The sequence below is a fragment of the Impatiens glandulifera genome, chromosome 1, assembly GCF_907164915.1.
Source record: "Impatiens glandulifera chromosome 1, dImpGla2.1, whole genome shotgun sequence".
Taxonomy (NCBI): domain Eukaryota; kingdom Viridiplantae; phylum Streptophyta; class Magnoliopsida; order Ericales; family Balsaminaceae; genus Impatiens; species Impatiens glandulifera.
In genome coordinates, this window is record NC_061862.1 from 153,863,842 (window position 1) to 153,888,348 (window position 24,507).

A 24,507-nucleotide genomic window follows, 5' to 3' on the forward strand; every position below is an offset into this window, starting at 1 on the left:
GACAAGAGGAATGAACCTGGATTCAGACTCTTGGATGTACAAATCATATGTGTGGTATCATTCATTAAAATTAGGAAATAATGATAGATTAACTGTGAAAGGAAAAGACATTATAAGGCTTAAAACTAGAGGCATTAAACAAGATATTTCTTGTGTGTATTATGTGCCAGAAATAATTTATTAAGCATTGGTCAACTCAGCGAGAATGAGTGAACATTTTGATTGAAGAAAAAATATGCAATATCATGCTCAAAGAAGTTTATTTCTAACAACAAAAATGAGTACAAACATGTTGTTTCCTCTTGATGCATCTGTGATGATTGATGATAAAATTTCAATTAATGAGGAGTCATGTTTTCAAGCTAGCTTGGAAGAGTAATCTTATTTGTGGCATTGCAAATTTGGACATGTGAGTTATAAGAGTCTTCAAATCATGTCGTCTGAATGCCTTGTTGAAGGTTTGCCTAGTATAAAAGCTCCATACATAGTGTGTGTGCATTGTGTGTCAGGAAAACAACACAAAATAAAACAGCCCGAAAGGAGCAAGTTAAGAGCAACTAGAAAACTCCAGTTGGTTCATTCAGATATTTGTGTCCCAGTAACTCCAATCTCGACAAGTGCCAAAATGTATGTGCTCACATTTATTGATTTCTCTAGAAAAACTTGGGTATATTTTTTGCATGAGAAATCAGAAGCATTTGACATGTTTAAGGCTTTCAAATTGATGGTAGAGAATGAGAGTGGATGTTCACTAGCATGCTTAAGTACGGATAAAGGTGGTGAATTCACCTATGTTGAATTCAATGAATTTTGTGAATCAAAGGATATAAGAAAACATCTGACAATGGGTATACACCTCACCAAAATGGCGTGATAGAGAGAAAGAACATAACTATCATGAATGTTGTGCGAAGTATGCGACAAACAAAAGAATAACTAAAAATTTCTGGCAAGAGGCTGTTTAGTGGGGTGTACACATTCTAAACAGGACATTCACAACTTCTCTAAAGAAGAAAGCACCTACAAAAGCTTGGAGTAACATCTCTCCATCTTTTAAGTTATTTTAAGATTTTTGGATGTCTTAATTTTGTGCATATTCCAGATTAAAGGAGGGTTAAACTTGATAAAAGAAGTCAATGCTGCATTTTTGGAGTAAAATATGATCTAATCTTCAAGAAAATTGTAGTTAGTAAAGATGTGGTGTTTGAAGAAAACGACTATTGGGATAAAAGTTCTATTCAATTATATTGTGAACTAAAATGGGAAGAAGAATGTGATAGTGAAATTGATAGAGCTACAAAAGATGAAGTTGAGACTCAAAATGAATTAGAAATGTCTGATACTAGCCAATTACAACAGATTCCAGAAGATGAGATGAGTCCAGTTCAACAAACAAAACAATGAGAAAAGCTCCAAATTGGCATAAAGATTGTTTGACAAAAGTAGACTCTAATGATGAAATCAACCTAGCCTTTTATGATTCGTTGGATCATGTTTCCTTTAAAGATGCAACAAACAATAAACATTGGATAGAAGTCATGGATCGAGAAATGAAAGTCATTGTAAAGAATAAGACTTGGACACTTGTTGAACTACCAAAGGGAGCAAGAACAATTGGTGTCAAGTGGGTCTATAAGACAACACTCAATGAGTTGGGAGAGATCGAAAAATACAAGGCGAGATTACTCGTGAAAGGGTATGCTCAGAAATATGGAATAAATTACAAGGAAGTATTTGCCCCCAACAAAGTGGGATAATATTATAATGATATGGGCGATTGCTGCTCAGAAATGATGGAATGTGTATAAGTTAGATGTTAAGAGTGCCTTTCTTCGTGGAGAACTCCTAGAACTCCTTGATGATATATTTGTAGAGCAACTAGAGAGTTACAAAAAGATCATAAAGTTTATAAACTACAGAAGGCCCTATATAGACTAAAACAAGCCCCAAAAGCTTAGTTTAGTCGTGTCGAATCATATTTCACTCAAGCAGGTTTTAAGAGTTGTCCCTCTGACTTGAATGATAATATTGTGATAGTGTTAGCATATCGATGATCTTGTTCTTATTAGTAAGAATGAGGAAATGATATATTAATTTAAGAAAGCTATGATGAATGAGTTTGAGATGACAAATTTGAGGAAAATGAGATACTCTCTAGGAATTGAAATTTTGCAAAATGAAAGAGGTACTTTTATTTGTCAAAAAATGTATACTACTAAAATTTTGGAAAACTTTGGAATGTCACCATGTAATTTTGTGAGGAATCCAATGGTACCAGAAACCAAACTCTTTAAGGATGAAAATGGGATGAAGATAAACTCCACTAATTATAAGCAAATTATTGGGAGCTAGACCAGACTTAATGTTTGTTATTGGACTGATAAACAGGTTTATGAAAGCACCTATTCCTATTGAGTTTCATCTAAACTCAGTTAAACGTATTTTTCGTTATATAAAGGGTACACTCATCTAAACTCTGTTAAACGTATTCTTCGTTATATAAAGGGTAGACTGGAGTTTGTGATATGGTATGAAAAAGGTAAAAAAAAAATTGATTGGATATACAAACAGTGATTATGCAGGTGACATTGATGATAAGAAAAACATATCTAGATATATTTTCTTGTTTGGAGAAGTTGTTGTTGCATGGTCATCTAAGAAACAACTGACAGTGACATTATCCACAACTGAGGCGTAGTTTGTAGCAGTTGCAGCCTGTACTTTTCAAATAACAATTATGAAGGCTATTAACTTCCTATTGAAGAAGTGTGCTACATCTTTTTGTAACAATGTCTTGACAATCAAGTTGTCAAAGGATGATGTTCTTGGAAGAAGTAAACACATTAATGTGAGGTACTGTTTTATTTGAGACTTGTCAAAAGAAAGGGAAATCGAGTTGATTCATTGCAAGCCTGTACTTTTCAAATAACAATTATGAAGGCTATTAACTTCTTATTGAAGAAGTGTGCTACATCTTTTAGTAACAATGTCTTGACAATCAAGTTGTCAAAGGATGATGTTCTTGGAAGAAGTAAACACATTAATGTGAGGTACTGTTTTGTTTTATTTGAGACTTGTCAAAAGAAAGGGAAATCGAGTTGATTCATTGCAAGCCTGTACTTTTCAAATAACAATTATAAAGGCTATTAACTTCCTATTGAAGAAGTGTGCTACATCTTTTTGTAACAATGTCTTGACAATCAAGTTGTCAAAGGATGATGTTCTTGGAAGAAGTAAACACATTAATGTGAGGTACTGTTTTGTTTTATTTGAGACTTGTCAAAAGAAAGGGAAATCGAGTTTTGATTCATTGCCCAACGGAAAAACAGGTAGCTGATATCATGACCAAGGCTTCCAAGTTGGAAGCCTTTGCAAGGATGGAAATTCTGGAAGGTGACAAATTTTATGTAGAAGTGGGTTAATTATTTAGTTGTTTTCTTAATTTTCTGCAATTATGCTCTTAGGCCTTGTTCGGTTATGGGTTTTTTTAAAATCAAGAGAAGGAAAAATTGAATAATGGGTGATGATTTTGAGAAAATAATGATTATTTTTGGTAAAAAATTTAAAGGGTATTGATATATATAAATAAAATATAAAATAATAATTTAAATGAAATGATATTTTAGTATTTTGATTAATGAAATAGGTGATGTAATTGATTGAAAAATTAATTTGGTTTAAACCGACCCTAATCTTAATCTGTTACCAACAAAAACTAATAAAAAAATTGTCAATAAAGTGTCAAATCACAAAAATCTTCTGAACTCAGTTTAGACTTCAGAAAGATTTCTTTAATTCTTAAAATTTAAAGAAATTGTAAAGGACATAAAATAGGGCTAGAGCCCATTGGATTGAATTAGTTAAGAAGTTGGCATTAGCCCACGGCCCATACACAAATTATTTTGAATCTAATTTATTTTATTTACTTTTCAATATGTAATAACTTACCTTAATAACCAAAAGATTATATTTATTATTTTATTTGGTATAATATATATATATATATTTTTTTTAAAGTTCTCAAACAATTTTGTTACATTCTTTTTATCATTAACTTAGATTTAAAATTATTTGAAAATTTTACCTTCTTTTACATCCACTCTTAGCTTAATTTAATTATATCTAAATAAATCAAATCTTCCTTATCAAATAAAGATAAAATAACTTTTTTTTTATTTTTTACTTTGATAATTTTCAAAAATAATTGTAATAAAATACTAATTTTTAAATAACCTCTTTTTAATAAATAAAATCTTATAACTAATTTCTTAACATGTTTTTAATAATTTTTTTATTATATACAAGTATCCTAAATGAATCGATCCGTTCACATGTAGGTCAATTTCAGTATAACAAAATTATTTATTTTTATACACATTATTTTAAAAAAGGATCCAACCCACTCAATCCAAACACGAGCAGATTCAAAACTGCTATTCCACACCATTTAAAAATCGATGATGACAACGTTGTTTTGAATATATTAAAAAAATTGCACAACTAAACATTTCATCTTTTCTGTCTCTCATCTCATCAAATATATTTTAAAATTGCACAACTAAACATTTCATCTTTTCTGTCTCTCGTCTCATCAAATATATTTCTGTCTTCCGATCCAACCCACATCCAGGTTAGTATTATTTTCATCATTTTCGTTTTCAATGTAGTAACGATTGTCGACGTTTTGAAAATAATACTTGAATGCGTGTTGGATCGGAAGGCAGCAGAAATATATTTGATGGTTTGAAAAGATCTGTTGGGTTGAAGGGAAGTTGTTATGGAAACGATGAGATGATATATTTGATGTCATCTAAACGGAAACTTACTTTTTCATTAATTTTTAATATATTCAAAACGTTGCCCCTAACACCCCTTAGGAAGAGTGTTTTATTTAGTGCTAGAGCTTGTTTGATCTTACTTTTTCGGGATTTGTAGAATTATTTGGAAAAAACACTTATTTGACTTATCGGGTTTAAACCTCGAAAACACCTAAAGGAGGTACAATTAAACGTATCAAACATCTATTGTGGCCCTAACAAGCTAAGACTGAATAAAGAGGGAATAAGCCGAATCAAACTAACCCTTATTATGCAGCAATCACAGTTTCCCGCAAAGTTAGAAAACAGGTGTTTTGGTCAGTGAAGAAACTCTATTGAGGAACAAGAGAGAAAAAGACATTGATAATGAAAGAGACAAACAAAGTTGGTGACATGTTCTGTTATTCAAGAAGCAACAGATACACATGTTATCAACATTAATAGAGATTCAATTGATCACAGTTATTTGAAAATATGGATACTATGTATCTGAAACCAGCAGCCGCGGTTAAAGGGTGGTTACCGATTCCGATAGCTGTTATACCGTCCTTCATGTTTGGGAAATCATTAGCGGTTAGTTCCAAACCGGCTGATCTAAGTCTAGACAAAAGATACTTAATTGATGTTGGTAGTAAGAGAGTGGAGGTAAGAAGAAGAAGGAGATCAGGAGATGAAGAAGAAAAGGCCTGGAATTGGATGCTTAAAGTTTTGCAGTCTAGAGAAGAATTCAGAAGCAAGGTCGACCTTGATCATAATGAAAATGGCGAGTGCGAATTTTGCATGATTAATGACGATGAAGAAGAATTTGACAGAGCTTCATTCTCGAAGCTACTTCGAAGGGTTTCATTGTCAGAAGCTAGACTGTACGCTCAAATGGCATATTTAGGACACTTGACTTACTCCATTCCCAACATCAAGGTTTCTAATTTTCCAGTCTTCCCCATCAACTCAGCTCCAAACAAGGGCTAACTTTTTATGTTTTTACTGCAGCCAAGAAATCTTCTCAAACTTCATGGTCTGCGTTTCGTGACGTCGTCAATGGAGAAGATGAAGAAGAAACTAGCTAGCTTAGAAGATGAGAAAGAAGAAGAAAACCTAAATTCGTCATTGTTTGAGGGTGAAATGCTGAAGAACATGGGGAATCAACTAAGTGGTTATCAGATTGCCGCATCTGCAGCTTCATATTTTCATGCTCAAACGATCAGCTTCATTCCAAATATCTCTTTCCCAAAGACAAAGACAAATCCAAACAGAACATCAGATGTAGAAGCAAACAACATGCTGAATGAAACTGTAATCAGCAAAGTAACCGCCGTGGTTGCTTCCGAGGAGGAAGTAAAGCAAGCCTTAGCAGATGATTTGACATCAGAATGGTTCATATGCGACGATGATCAGAGTCAAACCCGATACTTTCTCATTCAAGGTTCCGACTCTCTAGCATCATGGAAAGCCAATCTCCTATTTGAGCCAATTCAATTCGAGGTAAAGAACCTAAGCTTATCATAGAATTATCTGTTGTGGGCTAAGCTTTATAAATATCTTGTCTTACTACTATTTACGTATTTTCTTTAGGGGTACGATGTGCTTGTCCACAGAGGAATCTACGAAGCAGCGAAAAGAATCTACAAACAAATGTTACCAGAAATCCGTCTTCACTTAAAACGTAATGGAAACCGAGCCACTTTCCGTCTTGGGGGTCACTCTTTAGGGGGGAGTCTTTCTGTTCTAGTGAGTCTCATGTTAATCGTAAGAGGTCAAATTCCATGTTCTTCACTACTTCCTGTTGTAACATTTGGCTCGCCATCTATCATGTGTGGAGGAGACGCGTTGCTTAAGGAGCTTGGACTCCCCCGAAGTCAAGTCCAGGCTATTACACTGCACCGAGACATTGTGCCCCGAGCATTCTCATGTAGATATCCTACTCGTATCACGAAGCTTCTCATGGCTGTTAATGTTAAATTCAGGAACCTTCCTTGTCTACATAACCAGGTTAGAAGAAAAGGGTCCACAAACGTGTATCAGTCCCATTTGAAAACATCTTCTAGATCTAGTTTCAGATGAAGAAATTGCTTCCAAATGAGCATGTTCTCTAGAGCTAAAAGACATATTTCTTTTTCGTGTTTTTTTGCAGAATCTGTTGTATGCCCCAATGGGGGAATTTCTAATTCTGCAGCCAAGCGAGAAATTATCACCTAGTCATGATCTTCTTCCTGCGGGGTGTGGTCTATACATACTAAGATGTTGTGAACCGGTACATGTAACCGAGGTAGATACTAAGATCCGAACTGCTCAGTACAAGTTCTTGAATTCACCACACCCACTTGAGATCTTAAGCAAACGCTCCTCATATGGCTCTGACGGGACCATTATGAGAGATCATGACATGAAGATTTACATGAAATGTATCAGGCAAGTGATCAGCCAGGAGCTAAGAGAAATGAAGAAGGCAGAAACAAGCCCACATCCGCTAGTTTGGTGGCCTATTAACACCAGCCAAGAACATTCCTCCTACTTGTTAGATGTTTTACAAGCATGGAAAGAATCATTGTCCTTGATTATATCACAACACAAGCATCTGTTTGTGCTGCTTTTGTTCCCATCAAGGCTACTAAGTTTGTGATTTCCTATTAATCTATTAGTTTGTGCTGCATCTGTCATTACTTGTACATAGATGTGGATTAATGAAAATAAAAGTGTTAGAAAGGATGATATCTACCCATGTAACTTTCCATCTTAGGCTACTTAAATTGGACAATAGATGAATATGGGAGATTGGTTAACAAGATGCAAAGTTTATTTTCATAATAGTATAACAGCACACTATAAATGTTTCACATATCGATAGCTAAAGATCGAGTTTACCTTCCAAGTACATAATAGTATAGCAACAAACTATAAATGTTTCACATATTGAAAGCTAAAGATTGAGTTTACCTGCCAAATACCATGAATGCATTGCCAGACTACCAAAAGAGAAGATATTAGCAAGTGAAGACAAACCATGTATCATCCCAAATTTCTTATTCATAGCTGCAAGTTTAGGATTAGCCTTAGCAGCTTCCCTATTCTTTGACCAACCAATCTCTTCTCCAATATTCTCATCCCTCTCAATTTTATGCCTCTCCTTCATCATCTACAATTTCAGAATTTCTTTTACCATTACCAGATCAAAGACAAGGAATTTTGATAACCCTTCTTCAAATTAGAAACAAGGAACTTACCCCGATAGTCATGGGCGTGAAAATGAGAAGATTGCTGAGATTAAACGCGAAAGCGGAAACGAGGAAGCTAAGCTGATATCGTTCGGAAACGGAGGACGATTTCCACGGATGTAAGTAGCCGAAAGACGCTACTGATACAGCACAGCAAACCCCGACCATTGAGAAATATGCAGGGAACATCTTGCTTTGCAGATTTCCAAATTGATGCCTCGGAAGATTCCTAGGGTTTAACATACAAGTAATTCGAACTGAGTGATGTGAAAGGACGGAGATAGAGATGGAAACAGAGATAGGGATAGTTACTTGAACATGATGATACCGCCGATGAAAGTGACCCATAGAGCAGCTCCCCAGGCGGTGGAGAAACAGAGAAGATGAGCAAGCTTAATGAGAACGGATAATTTAGGCGATTGTTGGCCGTCGGAATTTGATCCGAAGGTTTCCGGCGAGAATACGACTCCGATTGATAAGAACGTCACTGCTGTCACGAATCGGGTAAGCCAGGCCATTTTTTCTCTCTCCTTCTTTTGAGTTTTGACTCTCTCTCTCTATATATATATATTCGATAATAACAAAGTAAGATACAAAATTAGAATTGAAATCATTTTATTAATTATTTTAGATTACAGTTATTTTAATATCATCTTTTTAATTAAAATATAATTTATTTTATTTAAAAAATAATTTAATTATATAACTACACTTTCTTTATCTAAAGTAAATATCAATTTTAATAATTTTTATATTGAAGATAGGTAATTGATTTTTTTTTTTTGTCCATTGTTTAAATTAAAGTAATTCAATTTTTTATAATTTATATAATAAAAATATATGAATAAATACAATATATTTTTAATATAATGGTTTATTATGATGTAGGATTAAATTACAAATTATGTGATAGATATTATAATTTATTCTCTTTCAAGTTCTATCACTAGAAAAAAAAAAGTTTAGATACATTTGAAAGGAATTTTTTTTGTTTTAGTATTGAACATGGTCTTGTTTATCTTTTTATAACCTATATTTTAGTTGGTATTTGTGTTTTCGTGTGATGAGGTGTTTTATTTATTTGAATTGAATTTTTCATCTCTCGAATTCTTGTGTTTCGAAAAAAATTTAGTGAATCGTTTATTGTTAATACCATCTGATTGTTGATTATGTTAGTGATTATTTATCGAGTCTGTGTTCGTTCTCTTTTTAGCAGATAAATTATCGGAATTAGAGTTCTTTCATTTTTCAATAACGAGTTATTTGATTTGATATTTTTTTAGAAAACGACATAATGACATTAAATAAATAAAAGATTGAAAAGGTAAGGATTACAAGAGTTCATAATTCAGGCAGAACACGCATTTGTAAAAAAATAAATGAACCAACAAAATGAAAACATAAAAAATTATCAAAATAAGAACAAAAGTGAAGGATATAAACAACGAAACTTAGAGCGCATTGAAATCATAAGTAAGAGTGATTTTCTCATATTCAATGTTTCATCTTTAACAAATCGACCAATTTCTTTCACAAGTGGGAATTCACCTCCACATTCGAATGAGTGAGTTTCCATTAAAGATAATTTTATTCCAAACAAACTCCATGTCATTTCGAACCCTTGAAAACACTTTTGCATTCGTTTCCATCCAAATATGATAAACAATGTTTGCAAAGAAACACTTGAAATTTTTTGAACTAGAGTCTCCTTTGGCTTAATGATCGTCATTTCCTTGATATCAATCTATTTGTTTGGAAAGTTAAGGAGACTTACCCCAAAGAGATGGTCAATGGTCTCCTCATTTCCCATATAAAGAAAGAAACTGGAATCCGGGATATTCATGTACTTCTTAATTTGATCGTGCATGTTATGTCTTTCATGGAACGCTAACCACAAAATGAATTGATATCTATGAATAACTTTCGTGGACCACACTAAATGGGATCATAGAACCACCTCCCCTTTATCGCGGTCAAACCTATATTCATTTTCAACACTCCAAATTCGAGAATTCTCACAATTATTAAAATGACAGGAAGACAGGGTATTGAGGATCCTCGTACCTTCTGGAATTCCCCTCGAAAGGTTATTTCATTCCCCATTTTTAACTTGTTAGACAGTAACCAGTTGACATTTTCGTCTTATCCGAATAAGAGATAAAATTATGATTAATAGGGTAATCCTCAAACCAGGGATCATGCCAAAACATAGTTCCATTCTCATTCAAAATCTGAAGTTTAATCATTTTATCAACACTATCTCTGAGCTTCAGAATTTGTATAAGGACCATGCCATTTCTATTTTGATATGGATGTGTTGATTTCCTTTCTAATAAATCTCGAATGATCCCATTTGATTTTCATTTTTTTTTAAGGGACCATGCCATTTCCATATGATTTGATCTTTTATATTAAGTTTTTTTTTTACATTTATCTTCTCATTATTTATATAAGTTTTTATTATTTCGGTCATATATGTATATGATCAATTATTATTTGGTAAGATTTTTTTTGACATTGCTTATCAACCCTCCGTTAAAGATAATTTTAATTATCGCTTATAATATTTGATAGAAATTTTTTTGACACAATTTCATTAATTGTTCGGCTTGCTCTACAGTCTACTCCAACCCTCATCATTTAAAAACTCAAATGAGTTCTTTCTTAAAAGCGACCATATACAAATTGAATGACTGTTGAATCTTCTGATAAAATATTTTAGTTTTGTAAATCATTTCTACCATCCTAGTATTGATTTTATATTATTTATTAATTAATTTGTTTTTATGTGTTATAAAAACAATTAAATAAATAAAAACGAATAAGGCCCTAGGCCCATAAGCGAGTCGGTGGTTGTAAATTCGCAGGATCCAAGCCCAATTTCAAAACGCGCCTTCTGTCAGTCGCCAATCGCTAATCGCAAGCGTTTTTATTTTCTTGAATTTATTTCCCTCCCGCCAAAATCCATCCCTCCATATTTGTTGTCATTTACTATTTTACCCTTCCCGCTCTAGTAGTTTCCCCGGCGAGTTTCTAAAGCACGAATCTCTCTCTCTCTCTCTCTCTCTCTCTGTGATTCAATTTAGGGTTTGCAGAGTTCATCTTTCTTCAATGATGGCCAGGCTGGGAAGCAATCAACAAGGTAACAAACATCAGTCCGCCGCTTTTGAAGGAGTTCGATTTTCTCTTTTTGGAACCGAACCCATCAATCTAAACAAGGTTTTTCTCTCTTCAATTGCTTCATTTTACCATCTTCTTTCCTTACGTTTAATTACATTATTTATCTGATATTGTTATGTTTATTCGACACTAAGATACGAGCGAAGCTCATTGAAGGTGGAGGGATTGACGTTGGCCAGTACAGTGCCAATTCCACACATGTCATTGTCGATAAGCTTGCATATGTATGTTTTCTTTTTTCCAAGTTTTCTTTCGCCTGCTAAACCAATTGATTTACTGGAAACCCAATTCATTTCTATGGACAGGATGATCCAGTTTGCGTAGCTGCTCTGTCTGATGGGAAGACGTTAGTAACGGGATTATGGGTTGACCATAGTTATGATACCGGCATGCCTGTTGATCCCACTGCTGTCAGTTTCCTTATTCTTATTTGATGTAATTTGTTTGGTATTTCTTTTCTACGAATCTCAAGTATTCAACTTTTTTGTCTACAGATAATGTACAGACCTCTAAGAGATTTGAATGGAATACCAGGCACAAAACCTTTAACTGTATGCCTAACTGGATATCAACGTCAAGATCGAGATGATATTATGGTGTGTAATTGTTTGTTTCTCATCTTGTTAACGGTTCAAAAGGTTGTAAACTTGTAATTAGCTAGCTGTTAACTGTGTTTTGTTTCAGACAATGGTTGCGCTAATGGGGGCGAAATTTTCAAAGCCATTGATAGCTAACAAAGTCACTCATCTTGTATGCTATAAATTTGAAGGTATGCGGGAATTTCTACTGATAGTTGACGATTATCTTAGATGCTGAATTGGCCTAAATGTTGCCCACCCATATTTGAATTGTTCCTATGGACATTTACCTTGACCTACAAAATCTATGTTCCCAATGTATTATTTGCACAAAATTGTTATGAAATTTTCTTGTATGCAGCATTATTGTATCAAAAACTCGATAGAAACAATGAATTGGTGTGGCTACTTACTACCTATTATAGTTGATAATGCAGCATCTGATCTTTTGATTTTTGCAATACTAACTCTTTAGTGGTCTTATCATATTAATAGGAGAAAAGTATGAGCTTGCCAAAAAGATAACATGGATAAAGATTGTTAACCATCGGTGGTTAGAAGACTGGTAAGTTGTGGTTGTTTTCTCTTAAAACTTTACTTATTTGTTTAATTCATAATGCGAAAAATACTTCTTGTTTGTATTACAGTTTGACAGCTTGGGAAATTCTTCCAGAGTCTTCCTATGCTAAAAGGTAAGGATGAAGTGCTTTACAAAAAAATAGCCTTCTCTCTGTTCGATCAAAACAAAAATCATAGTTTGTCTGGTTCTCTTGTTTATTCTCAGTGGCTATGAGTTGGAAATGGAGGCTGAAGCTAAAGATTCTGATGAAGAAAATGTGACAAATGACGACATTAATAATAAAGAAATGTATGCTGGAACTCTAAGGACCAATCCGTCTCCCCTGTCCAGACAGGGTGTTTCTAGAATCAACTCACCTACAATTGGCCGGAATTCTATTAGCAAAATATTAGCCACGAGCGAAGGCCCGTCACATAAAACTTCACCTGCCCAACATATTCGGAATAAAGAACCAGATATCCTATGTCCCAGAGATGCCACCTTCAATGGCAATGTTAATCTTGCAGCTTCCAATAATTTTGCAGATGATCTGGTTTATACTGATGGCAGTGCACCAAAGTCTAATTCTGGCAGTTCAAAGTTCAGTAGTATAAGCTATTCTAGAAAAAACAGGAAGAATGATAGGGATGATACCTCCGGAATCTCTTATGTGAAGGAGAATGAGTTATGCGGTGAAGATAAACAGAGTGGAATTTTTCCAGGGAAGAGAACTTTGGATCTCCCTTCCAATAGTTCTAAACTTCAAAAGACAAACCAAAATTTGAAATCACCCATCTTAGAGCCGTTGTTGCAGAGTGGCATTGGAGACTTAAGTCCTGAAGATAATTATGACCGCTCTCTTGTTACGAACGGTAGCTTTTCATCCGCGAGAACCCCTCAATCTTCGAATTTGAACATGGAGTTGCCCAAAGGTGGGAAGTTCAAAGAAATTCCAAATATGGAGTTACCCAAAGGTGGCAATAATACTAATTCACTTTCAAAGCCAAGAAGAAAAGCCATTGCAAAAAATAAGCCGGGTTCTAAGTCTAAATTTACTCCCAAAAGCACTGAAAACGAGAAAGGTCTTCCTCTGGACTCTAGTCCAGGCACCCTACAGTTGAGTAGTGCAGTTGATGAAGAAGAGATGGTGAAGAAATGTTCTGATATAGTTGAAACGAAATTAACAGCAGTAGAAACAAATGTTGCTGGTATTCATGGGAATGAAGCTGGGAAAGCCTCCTGGGATGACACAATCGCATTTGAAGTTTTGCAAGTTGCATCAGATAATGAAGAGTTGAAGAACAAATTGGGAGCAACAAAGAGTGCTGAGGTTGGGAATTTAAAAGAGAATTTGAATATGGAATTGCCCAAAAGTGGCAATAATACTAATTCGCTTTCAAAACCAAGAAGAAAAGTTCTTGCGGCAAAGAGATCAGGTTCCAAGTCTAAATGTACTCCTGAAAGAACTGAAAACCGGAAAGGTCCTCTGCAATCGAATCCAGGCACCCTACAGTTAAGTAACACAGTTGTTGAAGAAGAGAAGTTGAAGAAATGTTTCGATATAGTTGAAACTGAATCAACATCAGCAGTAGAAACAAATGTTGCTGGTAAATCTGCATTATTAAAAGCTTTGCAAGATGCATCAGATAATGAAGAGCTGGAGAACAAATTGGGAGCAACAAAGAGTCTCACGGTTGGGAAGTTAAAAGATAATTCGAATATGGAGTTGCCCAAAGGTGGAAATAATACTAATTCACTTTCAAAGCCAAGAAGAAAAGTTCTTGCAAATAAGAAATCGGATTCTAAGCCTAAACTTAGTCCTGAAAGAACTGAAACCCATAAAGGTCCTCTGCACTCGAGTAGCTCAGTTGTTGAAGAAGAGACTGTGATGAAATGTTTTGATATAGTTGAAACCAAATTAACAACAAAGAAAGCTTCGGATGAGGAAACTGATATGGTGGCTAAATCAGATAAAGATATTGAAGACAAATCCCTTCCTGAAAATGAGCTAAGGATATCGAAAGTGAAATCATCCAAAGCGAAGAAACGACCGTTGGGGAAAATATCAAAGGACAATGATGAGAATGCAACAAGTGTGAAGGTAAAAGGTCCTAAAGCTTCGAAAAAGAAGAAATCTGTTCCTGCAAAAGAGTTGAAAAACAACATGGCTGAAGTAGAAGACAAGGAGAACATGCCTGGACATAAAAATGTAAGAACAATGCAGGTAGGAGAAGTGACTCCAAAGATAACAAATGTGAAGGGTGTTGAAAGAACAAAAGTTCTTGATCCCAAATGTTTTATCCTAAGTGGGCATAAGCATGAAAGGAAAGAGTTTCAGCAAATTATTAAACGATTGAAGGGAAAGGTGTGCAGAGATTCTCATCAATGGTCTTATCAGGCAACACACTTCATTGTTCCTGATCAATTGAAGCGAACTGAAAAATTCTTTGCTGCTGCTGCATCAGGAAGGTATATATATATATGTTATTAATGTCAATCTCATTTAGGTGATGAATGAATAGATATGATCATATAAATGAATGTGAATGGAAAAATGCAGGTGGATTTTGAAGAGTGATTATTTAACAGCTAGTAATGAGGCAGGAATGTTTCTAGAAGAGGAAGCTTATGAGTGGCATAAGAAAGGTGTGTTAAGCGAAAATGGAGCAATCAGCTTGGAAGCTCCAAGGAAATGGCGGTTATTGAGGGAGCAAACCGGCCATGGAGCCTTCAATGAGATGCGTATCATTGTCTATGGTGAATGCATTGTTCCTCCATTGGTAAGTTCATTATTTGAAAATTGATAGACTTTTAGAAATGGTTCATTATTTTAGTTGATGGAGTGAATTTCAATTGTGATGACAGGAAACCTTAAAACATGTAATTAAAGCGGGAGATGGGACAATATTGGCGACATCGCCACCTTATACCCGGTTCTTGAAATCGAGTGGGGTTGACTTTGCGGTTGTGAGCCCGGGAATGCCACGGGTTGACTTTTGGGTCCAGGAATTCCTTAGGCATGAGATTCCATGCATTTCGGCGGATTATTTAGTTGAGTATGTTTGCAAACCCGGGTATTCGCTCGATAAATACGTCGAATACAACACTCAAGTTTGGGCAGAGAAATCGTTACAAAAGTTAATCAGCATTTCTGAAGAGTAGATAAATCACAACAATTGTTGCAATAATGGAAATAGTCTAAAGAAGGGTCTTGAAAGGGGAAATGATGTTAAGTGATCTCTTTGTATTTTAATTAATGAGATTTTTGTGGAATGTTATATGTACATGTAATGGGAGTATTCAAACTGATTTGCCTCTAATTTATCAACTTCATTCTATCTGAAACAATTGAAATATAAGGTTTTGTTATAAATAAATTGATATATTTGAGTTTTTTTAAATAACCATGGTATTAAATACTGGGCTTTGTTAGGATTTTGATTATTTGAAAAAATAGTAATGGATGATTTTTGGGGAAGTTGTGATTTATTTTATTTTTTTATAAAATATTTAAAGGTTTTAATAAATAATATTTTTATTTTGGTTAATAAATTAAATGACGTAATTAGTTAAAGAAAACAAATAATATTATGATAAAAAATTTTTTTTTGTTGAGCTGTGTATAATTTACATTTGTTAAACAATTTAATTGTTTTTACTAAAATGAAATTTTTTGTATTATTTTTGAATTATTGTCACATTTATTTAGCATTTAAATTTATCTTAAATAAATATTATTTATAAACTTTATTTTGATTATTATAGTTTGAATGATTATTTTTAAGTTAGTTTACAATAATAATGTTACATTTTAATTCTTAAGTATATAAATGATGGTTGAATATTTATAAAAGCAACTTAATATTTGATATATTTAATCTATAGACCATAGTATAATCCAGTATTATAATTAAATTTAAATTTATCTAAAAATTAAGGCATTTTCGATTTTAGTTATTTTAATAACAAAAAAAAATCAAACAATACTTCACTCACTCTCTCATCCATCAAATTACTTAATTCATTCACCAAAATACTAAAATACCTATTATTTATTTTTTATTTTATTTATATATAATACTTTTTCTAAAAAAATATCAAAAAAATATCTTTATCTTTTAAAATCACCATCAATCATCATCTTTTTTCTCTCTCTAAATTATTCAAATTATTAAAATAACTTCTATCGAACAAACCTAAGAGTATGGTGTAGTGATTTTAAAGATTTTTCAAAATTTTATTTCAAGTTCAATTATCTTTTCATTCATCCTTTCAACTATCTGCAAAGCATGAATAAAGAAAAATTAATATAATTTTTCTTTTATTTGTTTCCTTCATTTTCCTCTCATTTTATATTTTTTCTTATTTTTTCCCAAATGAAAATTAATATAAAACTTACAAGACTATTAATATGTAATTATAATTTAAAATAAAGAATATTTTAATTAATAATTTAAGTGACTTACAAAAATGAAGTTTGAATTAGTTTGATTCAAACAAATCCTTGGAAATTGTTATATAGGGTGGATATGTTAATTTTTGTTGGTTTAGGTTACAATTTTGAATACGCAGAAAAATTAAGGGGTTATATTATTATGATTATTTGAAAGTAAAAAATTTGAATTGAAGGCTAATTAATAAAGGTAGCTGAATAAAAAGAAAATCTCAACTACTCCCTCATTTTCTTTTTCAGTGAGGCAGACTGACTTATCATCTAATATTGTAAAAGTTGGCAGGTAAAAAGGGCCATTACTTTCACTGTTTTGTACATTATTATAAATTACTCATCTTTCATATAATATTTTAATATCGAGCTCATTAGCTTTATCATTAAAAATTATATATAAGGATTATATTTATGTAGAATTAATAATTTAGACAAATTAAAAATAATAATTACTCCCCCTCTGAATTGATATATATATATATATATATATATAAAAAGAAAACAATTTATCTAATATCTAATTAATTAATATGATGATGATGATATGTCTGTGCAGATAAGATGAGAGTCTGAGCATGATTTGATCACACCAGATGCTTGTTGACTGGTCATTACCATTTCTCTGCATGCATGCAAACCAAATTTACTTTTTATTATAATTTTTAATTTTAATAAATAAATAAAAAGAAATTTAATTTAATTCTTACTAAAAGAATTTTAAATTTAAACATCGGTCATTATCTCTTGTTTTAAGTTATAAAAAGGTCGGGATATTTCAGATATTACCCATCCACTAGTAGGTTTTTTTTCAATTTGTTAACTTTTCAAATTTAAAAAATATCATCTATATATATATATATTAAAAACTGAAATAATTCAGAATCCATATATATATACATATTATAAATATAGATAGAATGGGTAGTGGGCAAGCATTAAATTTTTCTGGTTTCCATTAATGTTGGCAAGATTCAAACATCGATCACATGGGTGATTAATTATGTGCAAAACAAAATAAAACCTCATTCATTCATCATCCATTTCATTGGATCCCCATCCCAAAGTCAAATGTTCCTTCTACCAATACATGTATAACAATATTCAATTTATGATTAAATCCACCTAACATATCAATTAATGACATCAGTTTATAATAAATGGAAGACTGCCAATTTTGTAAAGTATAACATTTGAACAAATTCAACTAAAAAATATATATGGGTTGAGTTGTATATATATAATGAATAAACAACACAAATTATCAACATATATATGATTTTTTTTTATATCATATCTTAGGGATATTATTGTTTGTAATAAGAAATTATTAGCATAATAGTTTTATTAGAAAAAAATAATACTGTAAAAGTTAGAGGATTAGAAGTTAATCAAGGGAAAGTTAGTTTTAGATAATTAAGAAGGATAACATAGTTTTAGATATTCAAATTTGGAATGAGCATGTAGAGGAGATTCATATTTTACGAGCGACTCTTGTTGCGATGCATGTTCCGCGATTTCGTAGAGAATAGTGGTGAGAACGACACATTTCTGAAGAATGAAAATCATAACGAGGATTAGGAGCCTCAAGATGAGTTGCATGACAATGTTCAATCAATGGGAGATGATTTTGAATTGATGAATTAGGGTCAATGTCGCATACACAATTATTGTGTGTACGTGTGTCGTGTGTGCTGAATCAATCGTCTCCACTATTCCTCACCAGGCACCACGATGATGATCATGAATCGCGAGAGACGGAAGGACTTCATTAGTGAGGCACTTTCATCTAAAGAGGGCATCAACTTGTTTGAGCATTAGATTTGTTGATTGGCTTAGTAATTGTGAAATCAAAACTACTAATAAAGATTACGTGAATGGTCTTTAATGTTCGCACTAAAATTGAACTCGATAAACAATTTAGAACAACTTAAGTAAATTAAGAGGACAATAATGGTAATATCTCGGATCAAGCAACCTAAATTCAATAAATTTGAGAATCTTTAATATTTTTCTTAGCTATTTTGAGTTATTTATTTTTATTTAATTAATGTGATTAATCCATTACAAAACAATGGTGACTTGTAATTATTTTTAGATTTTATTATAATTTTGATTTTACAACAACTATTGAAATAATTAACTCATCTTTATAGTTTAAGTGTTAAGAGACTAAGAGTATTTGTTCAAAACAACGTTTTTATTCGATTTTCATGAATAACATCAATATAATTATTATCTATTTGTATAACTAAAATAAAGAAAGGTAACAAAATGAAAAAAAAAAATCCATTTTAAAATATTACTTTCATCTATTTCATGTGACATGAAACCATTTTCTTTCTTATTTAATTTAAAACACACTTTATATTTATATTTTATACAAGTTTTCATTATCTTTCTAGATCATTAATTGGCAGCAGAAAAAAATATCTAGATCAGTATTCAGTAATACTATTTATCTAGAAATTTGTATTACTTTAATATTTAATAAACATTTTTTAATTTCAAATGTTACTGCACATTATAAATCTAAATATCTAAAGAAATTTTCTTTTATATATTTATTTTATCTTGAGTACCGAAAACCAAGAAGGTATCCCATGCTGATGCAGACCCATGTAATGGAATCCAAACAGTTCTAAGTTAAAATATGTAAATTAATTCACAATATATATATAATATACATATCAATTAATTGAAATATTTTTAATATTTCTTCTATATTGTAAGAGATATAAATGATGACAAAAACAAATCATACATTAGAATGTACCATAGACTTGTGATCAATTAAATGATCACAACCAACCATCAATGTTTCGAATTGGATCACCTCTTTAAAGTCATCGACCATCATTTTTTTCCTCCTCGTATATTATAGAAATAACCTAATCTAAACAAGCTACATTGTTTTGCAAAGCTTAAAAAAAATAAAAAAAAAAATAACAGAGAATATTCGACAGTATTGAGGTACAGATGTGATAAAATTTTGTAAGTTTTGAAAAATGGGCTTGTTTTAGTATTTTTTTTTTTTAATTTTATATATAATCATCTCTATTGTTTTAAAATATATATATATATAAATAGAAATAAATAAGAGAAGGAATATTATTATTATTGTCAGTTGGGATGATGGGCAAAGAAGGAGAAGAAATGCGTGAACGCAATTGTGTTTGTTTGTTTGTTTCTTCTGCCTGTAATTTTTATCTTTTGCAGACTTCTCACATTAATGAATTCACACAATTTACCCACTTTTATTTATTATTAATATTCATTCTACATAATATTTATTTTACTATACATATATATATTATAATGTTATTTTTCTACTGTTATAAAATAGTAAAATAAAGTACAATATGCCTGACAAACAATATATTCGCTTGACGATGTTGACGTACAATATTAGTTAACTATATTTTCATTTTAATTATTAACTTCATTATTTAAATAATTAAAATAAATATTCATTCTTTAATGATTTAATTTAATAATTAAAATATTATTTTTTTTATTATAAATTAATACATTTTACATAACTTTACTTAAATAAATAAACTTTTTTTAATTTCAACTAAATTAAATTTCTAACTTTAAAATCACATAAGCATTTTTAATTAAACATTAAAATAAATATTTATTCTAATCTAGGGTAAAGAGACGTGGATATTTACCTTAAGATCCATTCGAGTTCATTTTGCGTCTGATTAAATGATTGTCCCATTTTTAAACATTAAAATAAATAAAAAATATATGTACATGAGGAAAGGTTCCATTTGAATTATTTCAATAAAAAAACATCACTACTCAAATTTAAAAATATCTATCCAAATTATCTCAAAATCATTACAAATTATTTCTTTTTTTAAATAACCATAATCAGATTTTTTAAAAACAGAACCTAAGACCTAACTGTTTAGTCATTTCCTTAAAAAACTTTGATCTTAGTAAAACAATGTAACAGTTAAACTTTTCTCAAAAGAACTAAATTTTTTATTTTTCAATATGTAAAATAAACATTTAAATGCTAATTTATAAATTTAGTAAAGTTAAATGGTGCTTTTGTAATTAAAAAAAAAGACTTTATAGAGCAAATTGCAATTTTAATTACTTAAAGGAAAAAATACAAAAAGAAATATTTCTGTACATATAGGCTAGAGAAAGAAATTAAATAACAAAAATTTCCCGGCAAGATTCCGCCGCCGGCGGTAGCCATTAACGGTCTAACTTAAACAATTAAGAACAAGTTCTTACCTTTAATATATATAATTTTAACAGCTTAAACCTTCATACTTAACCGGAATCGGCAAATTAAAACCCGTCTGAGAAATCAAATTCCCAACTGCATTCAAATCCCTACAAAATATCCCTTGATAAACCGCCGCCGTTGAATTGGGTTTCATTTCCGTCCGATTAGAATTTGAATTTTCCGGCGAAAATTGTTGAATTTGAATTGCAGTAGCTTGTAATGCCACTGCCGCCTTCAACCTCTGTTTCTCCACAGCTTCTTCTTCAATTATAATCTTCATTAATAAAGTATAACCTTTCTGAATCAACCTGAAAAGCAATAAAGATGATGTTCTTGCTCTTTCTTTAACAGAATCAGCTTCCATTTCATCAGCAAACTCACATCTTTCAATAAAGTAAACAGCTTTATCTGGTTTATGTTTCAATGTGAGAAGTAAATGAGCTCTTTGTAACTCTGATCTAGAACACCCACGTTTAAGACCAATTAAGGAGTAGTAATCGACATTCCCTGTTTCACCGGATGCAATTCTCTGTTTTAGTTCTTGACTTTTCGATGTTAAAGAACAGAGCTTTCCTGGTATTTCTCTATATCGAACTGTTTGTCGTTTCCATGCAGGACCTGGTTGTTTTCTATCACGAAGAATTGAACTATAAACAAGTTTTAAATGTTCAAGATCGTGTAGTGAATCGGGTAAACATCGAATTGTTTCGAATAATGAAGCTCGAATAGTAAGTGCTTCGATACAACTCGGATCAAGAACGAGTGTTCGATTACAATCTGCGATTGCCTCCGCGATTCGACCGACTGATTTGTATGCAGAGGCGCGATTAACGTAACATTCAGCTAAGAACCCTTGTGGGGCACCTCGTCGACTGTCGACTATTTTGGAGAAATGTCGGATTGCTTCTGTGTAAAGGCCGGCGTTTAGGGCGGCGATTGCGGCGGTTTTGCGGCGAATGAGGAGTTTGACGTGGCTGATTAATTGGGAAATACTCTCTGATTCTGTTCTTGGTGGGGTTGTTGGTGTTTCAATTGATATAGGTAATGATGAGAGAGAGAAACTGTCGTCCGACCAGCTTATACTTTTACGGCGAAAGGCGTCGGCGGCGAGACGTTTTCCGGTTTGAAGGAGGATCATTGCATCCTCCATTAAACCTAGATGGCAACAAGCTTGTCCCAATACTAAATACCTGTCATTTGAAATGTTTTTTTATAAATAAAATTTATTAAAAATAATAAAAGTTGGGTAGAGAAAAATATTATTTAAAGGTTATTTAAGGATTCTTTTGAAAAAAAAATAAATTTATAAAAATATTTTATTTGTTAAATTATTATAATATTATATGTGGAAGTTATTTAAATAACTTGTAAAAAAATTTATGATTGGTTATAATATTTGAATGGAAGTGTATTGATATATATAAATAAAATAAAAAATAATAATTTAAAATAAATTGTATTTTATTTAATGAATTAATTGATATTATGGTTAGAAAATGAGTGAAGTGATATTTTAAATTATTATTATTATTTTTTTGTTATTTGACTAACTGAATACCAAATAAGGCTTAAAAATTAAATTTTTTTTAAAGATAATTAAAATATTTTAGTTATTGAAATTAATGATTTAAAAGGATAAAAGAAAATTGGTAAAAAGCTGGATAAAAAGAAATACCATTTTTATACCAAAACTCTTCATATATCTTATCACCATTTTTATATATAAAATACCAAAACTATCCTATTTAATTATTTTCTTAATCATTCAAGATATATAAAGAGATAAAATATTAGGAATATTTTTGTCCTTTAATAATCAAAAAATTATTATTTTTTTAAATTTAATCCATCTAAGTTTTTTAGGAAAAAAATCATTAAAACACCCACCCAAAGATCAAGCCCAAAGTAAGCTATAGCGTAGATTGTAAGCCAAATAACCATAAAACAAGATTTAACAAGTAAATTACCTCCATTGCCCTTCTTTATCAAAGTTTTTACACAGTCCCGCCATAACCTTCTTCTTCAAATCAGAAACAGAGAAACATTTGACCGGCGACAACGAAACATGCAGATCTCTTTCCGGCGAATCTCCGGCTCCCCATGACGAAAGAAGCTTAACCCTTTCCTTAGAAAGCGGTTGAGAAATAGATCCATCTGAAGAAACAGAAGAACTCGACGACGATTCATCTGAATCTAGTCTATGTTTCAGACTAGGAATATAATCCTGAAGCATATCAGCAACTTCCTTAAATCGCCGGAGACAAAGAAGAGATTTCGCTTTCAGTTCAAGCGCAGGTTCATAACGAGGATACAGAATAAGAGCAGCTTCTAGAAGATTCAAAGCCTCACTCTGTTCTTGACTTGTAATCAAGATTCTTGCATCCTTCACATATTTCTCTACCATCTGGAAATAACTATCAATATTACTATCCATAATAATACAAAATACAAGAAATTCAAATGATGATTACCTTTCTATTCCTGATCCAAGCCATGGGTATGATTAAAGATCAAAGCTTTATTAACATTTGATCGGCCGGAGAGAGTGAAGAGGTTTATAAATGAAGAAAAATGCCAGCTTTGTAGTGAGAGAAAGCTTTCATCCTTCAATTTCACCGCTGGCAAATGCCACCACAGATTCTCTAATTCTCTCTCTAGGTATGAGACTCTATCTATTATAGACTTATAACCTTTACCTGACCCCATTAATAACACTATTTATTATTTTAATATAATTTTAGTACTTTTATTTTGGCATTTTTCAATAAGGTGTGTCAATAATTTTTTTGTTAATATTTGTGCGTGTCGAAAATCAATTAATTATTATATTAATTTTAATTTTAACTTTACTTTTCATTATTCATATATTTGATATATTTGTAATGAAAAACCATGTTTATTATTTTGCTATGTAAATTTCATATGGTCAACAAGATTTCTATCCGTTTTATTTGACCCACTTTAATATTTGTTTGGTAAATAATGAGCTGTTTGTAATATTAAAAGTGGATAATGATATATTATATGAATTCTTAATTTATTTTTACAATTTATTTATATACTTTATCATTTTTTAATTAATTATTAAATTAAAATACTTTATTATTATCTTTATTATAAAAAACTAATTTTAAGCCACATGTTAATACATGCAAAAAGTTGTCAGTTTTAATAGTTTAAATGGATATACATTATAATTTGTTGTTTTACTTAAAAAAATAAAAATCACATGTTAATAAAATGAAAATGAAATTATTGTAAGGAAATAATATAATTCAAATAAAAATTTCAGTTTTAGATTTTTCATTATAAATTTGAGGGAATTGTTAATTTATGAGTTGTTTTTCTAATTACTAATTAATATTTTAATAATGGTTATTTATTTATTTTCTTAATTATTTTTCATAATTTAATATAATATTGATAAAATTATTAATAACATATTTCTTAATTAGTTACATAGTA

The 24,507-nt window shown here is 31.4% G+C and overlaps 4 protein-coding genes across 4 annotated transcripts; 2 read left to right on the top strand and 2 right to left on the bottom strand.

Moving 5' to 3' along the window:
• Positions 1-5,291: 5,291 nt before the first annotated feature.
• LOC124911836 (phospholipase A1 PLIP2, chloroplastic-like) lies at positions 5,292-7,445 on the top strand. Its single transcript, XM_047452365.1, has 4 exons — positions 5,292-5,735; positions 5,808-6,299; positions 6,390-6,806; positions 6,949-7,445. The coding sequence occupies exons 1-4, from the start codon at positions 5,292-5,294 to the stop codon at positions 7,435-7,437; spliced, it is 1,842 nt and encodes a 613-aa protein (XP_047308321.1). The 3' UTR covers positions 7,438-7,445.
• Positions 7,446-7,589: 144 nt separating this feature from the next.
• Positions 7,590-8,585, bottom strand: LOC124920240 (transmembrane protein 205). The gene is made up of 3 exons (XM_047460685.1): positions 8,342-8,585; positions 8,039-8,258; positions 7,590-7,950 (listed from the first exon to the last, which is right to left on the bottom strand). The coding sequence occupies exons 1-3, from the start codon at positions 8,545-8,547 to the stop codon at positions 7,735-7,737; spliced, it is 642 nt and encodes a 213-aa protein (XP_047316641.1). The 5' UTR covers positions 8,548-8,585; the 3' UTR covers positions 7,590-7,734.
• Positions 8,586-11,657: 3,072 nt separating this feature from the next.
• LOC124916318 (BRCT domain-containing protein At4g02110-like) lies at positions 11,658-15,665 on the top strand. The gene is made up of 7 exons (XM_047457045.1): positions 11,658-11,805; positions 11,894-11,978; positions 12,283-12,352; positions 12,435-12,479; positions 12,572-14,815; positions 14,907-15,126; positions 15,212-15,665. The coding sequence occupies exons 1-7, from the start codon at positions 11,707-11,709 to the stop codon at positions 15,506-15,508; spliced, it is 3,060 nt and encodes a 1,019-aa protein (XP_047313001.1). The 5' UTR covers positions 11,658-11,706; the 3' UTR covers positions 15,509-15,665.
• A 5,197-nt stretch (positions 15,666-20,862) lies between these two features.
• On the bottom strand, positions 20,863-23,703 carry LOC124916329. Its single transcript, XM_047457055.1, has 3 exons — positions 23,514-23,703; positions 23,010-23,446; positions 20,863-22,232 (listed from the first exon to the last, which is right to left on the bottom strand). Exons 1-3 carry the CDS (start codon positions 23,535-23,537, stop codon positions 21,065-21,067), a joined length of 1,629 nt encoding a protein of 542 aa, XP_047313011.1. The 5' UTR covers positions 23,538-23,703; the 3' UTR covers positions 20,863-21,064.
• Between the last annotated feature and the right edge of the window lie 804 nt (positions 23,704-24,507).